The 10194-nt window shown below is 39.0% G+C and overlaps 1 protein-coding gene across 2 annotated transcripts; it reads right to left on the reverse strand.

Annotated features, from left to right (window-relative positions):
• Window positions 1-246: 246 nt before the first annotated feature.
• Window positions 247-9484, reverse strand: nrros.L (negative regulator of reactive oxygen species L homeolog). Of its 2 annotated transcripts, XM_041563492.1 has the most exons (4): window positions 8118-9484; window positions 7802-7902; window positions 6042-6162; window positions 247-2343 (listed from the first exon to the last, which is right to left on the reverse strand). In XM_041563492.1, the coding sequence occupies exons 3-4, from the start codon at window positions 6144-6146 to the stop codon at window positions 415-417; spliced, it is 2034 nt and encodes a 677-aa protein (XP_041419426.1). In that variant the 5' UTR covers window positions 6147-6162; window positions 7802-7902; window positions 8118-9484; the 3' UTR covers window positions 247-414. The 2 variants fall into 2 exon arrangements, with proteins under 2 accessions (XP_041419426.1, XP_018119447.1); XM_018263958.2 differs by lacking the exon at window positions 8118-9484 and having other exon boundaries at window positions 7802-8023.
• Window positions 9485-10194: the final 710 nt, after the last annotated feature.

Here is a 10194-nt window from a genome sequence, read left to right on the forward strand (position 1 = left end):
AGAACAGCTGCCTGGCAGATATAAGAACAGCACTCAATAGTAAAATGTCCCACTGAGACACATTCAGTTACATTCAGAAGGAAAAACAGCAGCCTGCCAAAAAGAATTTCTCTCCTAAAGTGCAGGCACAAGTCACATGACCAGGGGCAGCTGGGAAACTGACAAAATGTCTAGCCCCATGTCAGATTTCAAAATTGAATATAAAAAAAAATTTGTTTGCTCATTTGAGAAACGGATTTCAGTGCAGAATTCTGCTGGAGTAGCAATATTAACTGATGCGTTTTGAAAAAAACATTTTTTCCGATGACAGGATCCCTTTGAGGTACAGGCAATATTATCCTGTTATAATACAAAATCCCAAAAGGTTTTATAAGCAATTCTCCCTTGATTATTGCATGTGCTGAACACTGGATCTCAGTAACTAGTGGATCTCCTGCATCGTCTTTTAACTGTCTTTAAAAGTGTGTGCTTGAAAGTCAAAAATAGCAAGAGAAGAGCCACAAGTAAAGTCAGGCAAACCGGCAGTGTGAGCAGCAAGTACAGCCAAGTTCCTTTATTTGTCCACTGACAGCTTTGATTTATGGACTCTGGAAGATTCCGTACTGGCAAATATCTACTGGAGAACTTGCACATCACCTTCTGAAGATCAGGAATGCTAATGGAACTGATAAGTACATTCATCCAACCCAGTTCACAGCAATCAAATGGGTTGTTACTTATATATACAGTTTTAAGGTTCCCAAGCAGACGTTGTGTATTGTACAAGGGAAGGTAAATCAGGTTATTGTTGCGGAGGTCCAAGTAATGAAGTGCCAGTCCAGTTAGAGAGGCAGGGAATGTAGTGAGGGAATTTCCAGATATATCAAGGACAGTCAAACTCATAAAAACAGAGAAATCAACAGTGATGTTAAATTCTAGACAGCTCCTTAGGAAGAGAGACTGTAGTGTTCTTGCAGTGTCATCTAAAAAGATAAAGCCTTTAATACTGTTATAAGAAAGGTCCAAATGTGTTAATGTGTTTCCATAGAAAACTCTGTGCAAATTCAGTTCCATCCCACAACCAGACAAATAAAGGCGCCTGAGGGATGACACATTTCTAATATCTACACATTCTCCTTCACCCATTGTCAGCTCAGACTGAGAACACAAGTGAAGTGGATTATTGCTCAAATCAATTGTATGTATCCTTGTCATGGATGTGAAGATGTTCCTGGGAAGAGTGTGTAAATCGTTGCTGCTCAGGTTAAAATAGCAAAGACTCAAGATGCCTGGAGAGATGTTGTCTGCTTGTAGCTCAACCAGCTCGTTATTACTGAGATCAAGTTCATCAAGTAAACTGGAAATGTCTGATGGTGAAACACCAAATTTCTGTAAACAGTTCCAGTTAAGTTTTAAGTAAGACAATGAGCTCAAGTTGGAAAAAAATCCAAGGGGAAAGTAAGCAAATTGGTTATGGCTCATATCAAGGTAATGCAATGTGGAGAGGTTGCTATGTATATCATCACTCCAAAGGCCAACTGTAGTGACAGATGTGATGTTATTTTCTATAATCAGAAAATCAGCACTGGAGTTTGTGCCAAAAATGTCACTGTAGAACCTCATCTTATTATTGGAGAGCAGCAGCGTGTGCAGACGGTGTTGCCTGGGCAAGAGTGGGAAGAAGAGCAGCTGGTTGTTGGAAATGTCCAACATCTCCAAGTGGAATTCAGCATCAGTCTCTCGTGACTCGAACCATTCAAGGTTGTTGAAGCTTAAATTGAGCATCTGGATTTGTGTTAGTCTATAGTCACCAATGCATGGCAATAGGTTATAAGCCAAATCTAATTTCTTCAGTTTCACAAGTCCCTCAAATGTACCACCTTCAATTTCATAAATGTAGTTCCACCTCAAACTTAACTCCTTTAAATGAACTAGGCCCTCAAACGCAGTTTGTTCCAAGCGCATGATAATATTGTTGTCCAAAAGGAGGTTCTCTAGGGACGTCATGTCCTGAAGAAGAACTGGTACCATATCCATTGTAAGCGCATTCCTAGACAAATCCAGTTTCTTAAGGGAAGGGGTAAATCTTAAAGCTGCAGAAGTTAATTCATATTTCCTATTTATAGTGTTGTTCTGTAGTGAGAGGACTTCCAGTCTCCTTATGCCATTGAAGGCTCCTGGCTCCACAAATTCCATTCTATTAGATTGCACACTAAGGCTTGTTAAGTCATGATATCTTAGAAAGGAATTTTTATGCAGAATCTTTATTTGATTGAAATCTAGAAGCAGCTCTTGAATATCAGTAGGCAGGTTCTGAGGAACTGACAAAAGCTGTAAATGGCTACAATCAGCAAGCCTGTGAAACTGAAACAATAACAGTACGTTACCAAATGCAAGCAGATCTGACAGAGAATATATGGATAAAGTGCAAGATAATGGAAAGGTACAGTATAAATCATTCAGTGCAATCCAGGCAGTCCTAAAATATATCATACAGTTTTACTCGCTGAATTCTAAAATATCCTTAATTTATAAAACTGTTTTCAGCCTGATAAACTATGTATAGTTTATGTACTGTATATACAACATGCGTAATGCACAATAAGTAGATAAATTATTATATTGAATAGGTGTGGTAACTCTATTTATGCTGAGTCAATCCATTGCATAATATAAAGTCCAAAATTGCTTAAAGGCTTAAAACGTAGCATTATTTCATAATCATGAAAAGCTGGGGCATAACTACAGAGGAAGCAGACCTTGCAGCTGCATACAGTATATCTATCTATCTATCTATCTATCTATCTATCTATCTATATATATATATAGCGGCACTCACAGGATTGTTCTTAGTGCAAACAAAAAATATTTTATTGAACTCAATGTTTTGATCCCCCACAGGGATCTTCGTCAGGATCTCTGTCAGGAGAAGACAGACTTTGAAACGTCAAGTTCAATAAAATATTTTTTGTTTGCACTAAGAACAATCCTGTGAGTGCCGCTATTCTCTGCAGACACATTTACTTAATTTTTACAGGCACCCGGGTATCTCCTGAGATTACGGAGTGCACCTTTTGGACTTGGAGATATATATATATATATATATATATACACACATACATATATATATATCTATATCTAGAACTGGAAATGCCGGCACAGCGCGTATACTGGTATAAGGTGCCTGGGTGCAGAGCTATGTATTAGTATTTACAATGGCTCAAAAGAAGCTAGCACACACAGGACTTATGGAGAAAAGGTTTTTACTTTAACAGAAAAAAAACATTTTAAAGCAGCAAAGGCTGGAAAAGGGAATGGGTGACATCATAGAGTGTCATGAATGTGGGTGGGGCAATACACAAACGTAAAAACAACAATAAAGTGTGTGAAATATACAAAAAACAGTTTGCAAACACAAAAGGTGACAGAAAACAAAATCGCATGTACAGAAACTGAGGAGTGGTCAGTAAAACTGCAATAATGTACAATGTTGCCAAAACAATCATAGTGACATGTAACAATGTATACAGAGTAAAGATTAGAACTTCCTGTTCAAGTGAAGTCTTTCTAGAAGTACTGATTAGTAGTGCAATGTATCAATCTTAGTACATAAACAGATCCTAAAATGTGCAGCCGCTAAATAGAGCTGATATGCGGCAGCGTGTAAAGCTATTAATGGTATATAGCAAGAAAGGTAAAGATCGTTAAATGGTTAAACATAATAACTGCTAAGGAAACAGAGAAGCGGTAAAGTGTATCAATAAGTATAAAATATATTGAAGGGAGTTGGGCACCTTTACTACACAGGGACATCTGAGGCCCCTATTACTGCCACGTGAACCATTACCTCAAAAGTTCAGTTCCACAACAGTTCAAGACTTGGTTAATCTCTAGAACGGTGACAGCGCCTTACTTGGTCAGTCTACTCTTTTTTCTCCCCATTATCCCCACTATTTCTCTGTTTCCACACCCTTATTCATCCTTTGTATACTACAAGCGCCCCCTACAGTACGTAGTTACCATGCTGCATTTTCCTAGCAACCAGCACTTGGCATACTTGATAACTAAAGCGTTGCCATGCTGCGTTTTCCTAGCAACCGGCACTGGACATACTTGATTTCTAAAGCGCCCTCTCCTGGCCATACTCCTTTAACGATCCTCCTCCTAAGCCACACCTCCTGTTACAGTTACAGGCAGAATGTATGGGCCTTGACTGCTTGCTCCTTCAAGCTGCTGCCTCGCCAAACAACATGTAAGTGCAGACTCCCTTCAATATATTTTATACGTATTGATACACTTTACCGCTTCTCTGTTTCCTTAGCGGTTATTATGTTTAACGATTAAACGATCTTAACCTTTTTTGCTATATACCATTAATAGCTTTACACGCTGCCGCATATCAGCTCTATTTAGCGGCTGCACATTTTAGGATCTGTTTATGTACTAAGATTGATACATTGCACTACTAATCAGTACTTCTAGAAAGACTTCACTTGAACAGGAAGTTCTAATCTTTACTCTGTATACATTGTTACATGTCACTATGATTGTTTTGGCAACATTGTACATTATTGCAGTTTTACTGACCACTCCTCAGTTTCTGTACATGCGATTTTGTTTTCTGTCACCTTTTGTGTTTGCAAACTGTTTATTGTATATTTCACACACTTTATTGTTGTTTTTACGTTTGTGTATTGCCCCACCCACATTCATGACACTCTATGATGTCACCCATTCCCTTTTCCCGCCTTTGATGCTTTAAAATGGTTGTGATTGTTTGTTTCATTCACTTTGAGAAAGGCTAGGGACCTAGCCGAAACGTTAATTTTTTTCTGTTAAAATAAAAACATTCTTTTCTCCATAAGTTCTGTATGTGCTAGCTTCATTTGAGCCATTGTATATATGTATGTATATATATATATATATATATATATATATATATATATATATATATATATATATATATATATATATATATATATATATATATATCACAGTCCAGTGAGTATCCGCACTCCAAGGCACACTATTATGGCTTATATAGCCAGGTATGGGATCTGTTATCTGGAAAGCCATTATCCAGAAAGCTCTGTATTACTGAAAGACCATCTCCCATAGACTCCAGTTTATCCAAATAATCCAATTACTTTTTTCTCTGTAATAATAAAACAGTACCTTGAAATTGATCCAAACTACAATATAATGAATCTGTATTGGAAGCAAAACTAGCCTATTGGGTTTATTTAATGTTTACACGATTCTCTATCAGACTAAAACTGGCCATAGAAGCAAAGATCTCATCGTACGAATCGAGGATTTGTACGATTTTCGTACCATTTGTGAAGAGTCCCGACATTTTTCGTCCGGCGGAGATCGGTCGTTTGGTCGATCGGACAGGTTAGAAAATTTCTGTCGGCTGCCGATAATATCTCTGCGTGTATTGCCGATCGTACGATTTTCAGTGTCACTAGCTTTGTCTATCGTACGAATGCTGTCAGGGGCAGAACATCGGCTGATCCGTTCTTTAACTACTTTATTTGGTCGGAATGGTAAGACTTTGATCTGAATGGTTAGTGGCAGGTCGGGAGATGGGAAAGTCCAATCGTACATTGATTCGTACGATCGGATCTTTGCGTCTGTGGCCAGTTTAAGGGTGGTGGCACACGTGCAGATTCAGGGGAGATTAGTTGCCCAACAACAAATCTCCTCTTCTACAAGCAACTAATCTCCTCGAAATGCCTTCACACCGGCAAGAATGTGGGATGGTATTCGGATCTCTTTGTTTTCCGAAGTAGCCTGAAGTTGCATCATAAGGAAACTTCAGGGGGACTTCAGAAAACTGAAGTGATCTGTAAGCATACCGCCAACGATTCACATTCTTGCCAACAGGAAGGCATTTCGTGGAGATTAGTAGCCTGAAGAAGAGGAGATTTGTCGATTCAGCCACCACCTTTAAGGTATGAAGATCCAAATTACAGAAAAACCTGTTATCTGGATAAACCCCAGGTCCCGAGCATTCTGTATACATGTTAATTAGAAGACAAATATGTTGTAAAACCTACCAGTTTGCAGCCATTTTCGGACAATTTGCCTTTGGCACCATTATATTTCCATGGTAATGTTAAGTACATGAAAGCCAGTAGAAGCCAAAAGGACACATTGGCCATAGCATTAAAATCGCTCCTATAAGAAACACACAAATGCAGTCATGTGATTTAATTTCAACTGTAATGGTTCCTGCTACACCTCCATCACTGAAACTTCCAAAATAAAGGTTGTCCCTTGTTATCCTCTAACAAACAAGACCCATTATTCTGTGTTCATAAATCATTTTTTGGAGATATTGCTCCCCATGACTTATGTTGTAGTAGCAAACTAAAGTGCAAAGAGCAAAATCACAAGCTATACCCAAATTATTCACACTGGAAACTACAGGGCACATGGATACAGCCCAGGAATTTACATCTGCCTTGTGACGGCTCTTCTTTCAGGGTTCTCTTGTGTATTGCAACCATACAAAGCACCTTTAGCCTGAGATTATTTAAGTGTCTCTCGAGACATTTGTTGGCGTGGCTATGAATAAGAGGTAACCAAACGGGCTTAAAGCTGCATTTTAAACAACTTTCTCATGTTTCTTTCATCCATCTTACAGCACTGCTTTTATCATACCTCCCAACTGTCCCTTTTTCGGAGGGACAGTCCCTCTTTTGACAGCTCAACCTGCAGTCCCTCATTTGTACTGGAAAGTCCCTATTTTCTCTGCACTGAACAACCAGAAAAAGAAACAAAGTTTCTAACTTAATTGGCTTTAGCAGAGAGCACAGAACAACTAACAGGTGCAAATAAGATACTTTGTAACAAGAAAACAGTTTAGATAAGGAGAATTATTTTCAAACTTTAATAACCTGCCAAATTTTGTAAAATGAACATGGTAATTAGGGGGTGTGGCCACAGAAAGGGGCATGGCCCAAAAATTTCGCTGCGCTACGTGCGGAAAAAATTTTTGTCCCTCTTTTTACTTCCAAAATGTTGGGAGGTATGGCTTTTATCAATAACCATCTATATACTGTACGCTACTAAAACACCTTTGCCAATTGAGATTTGTTGGAGCTAAAAATGTCATCATTGTGTTCATATTTAGTAGCTGTTGGCTACTTTTAGTCCCAATTCTATTCAATATCAGTCTTGTTATTTGAGTGAACAACACAAGACAAATCCTATATCCTGTGCAATTCAAGATTCATGTCCCAACAGAATGTAGTAGACAAAAGGTTTATCTACAGTCAGCACGATGTTTGTGGTTGGTAGGAGTTCAAAAATACTGCAAAATTGAATAATTTATTATTTCATCTGGGTATTTGTAGGTTTACAAATCAGAGGTATCCAGTGTTCCAATTTGGCTAGTAATTCTTGGGCTGGCTCCACCACATGCTCCTGTCATCAGACACAATTAGACACAAGTAAAACAATAAAGATGAAAGAAGCCTTAAAGCAGAACTTTGTTGTGCCACAGCTAAACACATTTAATTGCAGCAAAGTTCTGCTTTAAGGCTTCCTTCACCTGTATTGTTTAATTTTTAGGCTTAGGCTGGGGACCCAGGACAACTACCCCCTCTATGCCACTGTGTATGTTACTTTAATGTAATAGAACAAATTAGACATTTGGCAAAGAAATGGATTAGGCTTTTAACATGCCATGTTAGAAGTCAAGTTGTTCTGTGCCAGTGGCTGTAAGGTATGTGAAAGTATTGTGTTAGAGCATCTTTTGGGGTTTTCTAGCCCACACACAAAAGAACCCACAACCAGAAATAGAGCCACTTACCACACTTAGATGAGCGCATAGCATCATGGGAATCACTTCAGCTGACAGGATCCAAAATGAAGCAGGTAAAGTCATGTACTGACACAGGGAGAAACAGGATTCTATGAAAAAAAGTCACCAAATTGAGCCGAGGTTGTATGGAGATGAGAAAAGACACAGTGATAACTAAAATACAATTCAGCTGGGTCACTATGTCAGAATGAAAACCAGCAGTAAAGTCTACTGGCTAGAACAGACTCGAAGGGCAAATGAGGTAGGAATGGTGAAGCCGCAGTGCAGGTGACTAACCAAAAGTCAGCGTGGGCTCACAACTCACATTAAGAAGTGCAGCGAGCCCCAGGCACTTGGATGTGAGGCGCAGTGTCAGTGTGGTAAGATTGGCACATGTACATCCTGAAACAACTCAGCAGCTTCTTCTCTCTTCATTTTTTTTTTCTTCCTTCTAGAGGTTATTTTAAATCTTGCGGAAGGAAATAACGGAAGCTACAATCACACGAAGCGCTGGGCCAGCACAGAGAAATAAAAAACCCTTCAAACCAAGTCACCAGGCTGTACGTCAGTTTCTGATAGTTCTTTTTTTTTTTAATTCCGCTTTAGTAACATCCCCAACTCTCTCTCTCATGGGGCGGGGAGAAAAGCAGGATATAACTGTAGATTTATAAGGCATTTCATTCATTTGTAAGGTTATAATGGGCTAATTGGTGGAAAGATTCGAGTAGTGTCAAGCACCAGTGAGGCTGGTGTGAACATTATCATTTAGTTTATATATTTACATTGAGATTTTTGTATTAGGACAACCACCTAAAAAGTGAATCCCGAATGTTGACAAATAAAAAAAGAGTGCCACTAGTGTACAGGTTTGGACATTTTTCCATTTACACTTTATAGATGCTGGACCACTGGTAAAGCAGAAAGGCTGGGACCCCCATGTGAAGATGTGTATTTAGTCCTTCAGGTATTCAGAAAGAAATTCATTGGGAGGCTCAGGGTGGAGGTTTCTCCATTTATATTTTTCAGCAACACTATACTGATATTATACATCATTCACATCAGCCCCTGACCCAGTGGAGCTTACACTCTAAGAGCCTTATCACATTTACACATAGTAGAACCAATTTTTATCAGGAGCCAATGAACCTGTCAGTATGTATATGGAGTGTGGGAGAAAACCGGAGTACCCAGAGAAAACCCATGTAGACATGGAGCAAACTCCCTTCAAACGCCTTCTCCATCTAGGTAAGACAGTCCCTGATGGAGGAAGAAACTGCTTATTGGCCAGAGATATTGAATGGGTTTAGTAGTCCATAATAAGAAGAGGATCACAGTCTATGAACTCCACATGCTGAAGGAAAGTAGCATGGAGTCAGGATGAGTCAATAAAAAAGGATATGAATAGCTAATATGAGGGACAGATCAGCTAGGAGTCTGAGTCAGGCTTACTATAGGTAGTATAGCAGCTAAAGGATCTATCGAGGGGAACATAAAAACTTAATATCCTATGCATCAAAGCAACATAGGGACCCAAGCAGATATCCTCAGGGTTAACCACATTCTACTACTAGTTTTACAATTGAGTGGCTTTTATTGTGGGACTGGACACCTGTTGAGGAAGTAGTATCATTGGCAAGAAATGTGCTACTTAACTGTGTTTTAAAGGATTTGTTCAGTATAAAAATAAAAACTGGGTAAATAGATAGGCTGTGCAAAACAAAAAATATTTCTAATACAGTTAGTTGGTCAAAAATGTAATGTAACTTTAAGAGCCGAATTTCCAACAGCTGCTCAGAGCCCATTGAGCATGCGAGTGTCACAGACACTTTCCAAGATGGTGACCCCTAGTGATGGGCGAATTTATTCTAGCGCCAGCGAATAAATTCACGAAACGCCCGCGGAAACTCGCCCGAAAAAATTTGTAGGCATCAAAAAAAATGTTGCCAAAATGGATGCCAGAGTAAAAAACGCCCGCCGGCATCAAAAAATTTCGCGGGAAATTCTCAAATTTTCCGGCGAAACGGCGCAAATTCGCCCATCACTAGTGACCCCCTGTGACATGTTTGAAGTCCTGGATCATTGCTGCTATTGACAAGCTGAAACTTTAGGCTGGTGCAATAAGTTCAGTATGTAAAATATGGCATTTTTAACCATATTCATTTTAGGGTTTATTTTTCCTTTAAAATGCTTTCAGTTTTTGGCGTTACTGTTCCTTTAAGATCCTTTATGGCCTCTATCATGAGTCTAGGATGACATCGGGAGTGTTCTTTGATATGCATATTGCTTATAGAAGTCTTGTAAGTATACACCCAAAGGAGAGGGTTTTGGCTTATTATCACCAAAGAGGCTCCTACAAAAACTTTATAAAGTATTTACCGGTGGTTCTTCAAAAGGTGCTGGAC

The sequence above is a fragment of the Xenopus laevis genome, chromosome 5L (genome assembly GCF_017654675.1).
Source record: "Xenopus laevis strain J_2021 chromosome 5L, Xenopus_laevis_v10.1, whole genome shotgun sequence".
In the NCBI taxonomy this organism is placed as follows: domain Eukaryota; kingdom Metazoa; phylum Chordata; class Amphibia; order Anura; family Pipidae; genus Xenopus; species Xenopus laevis.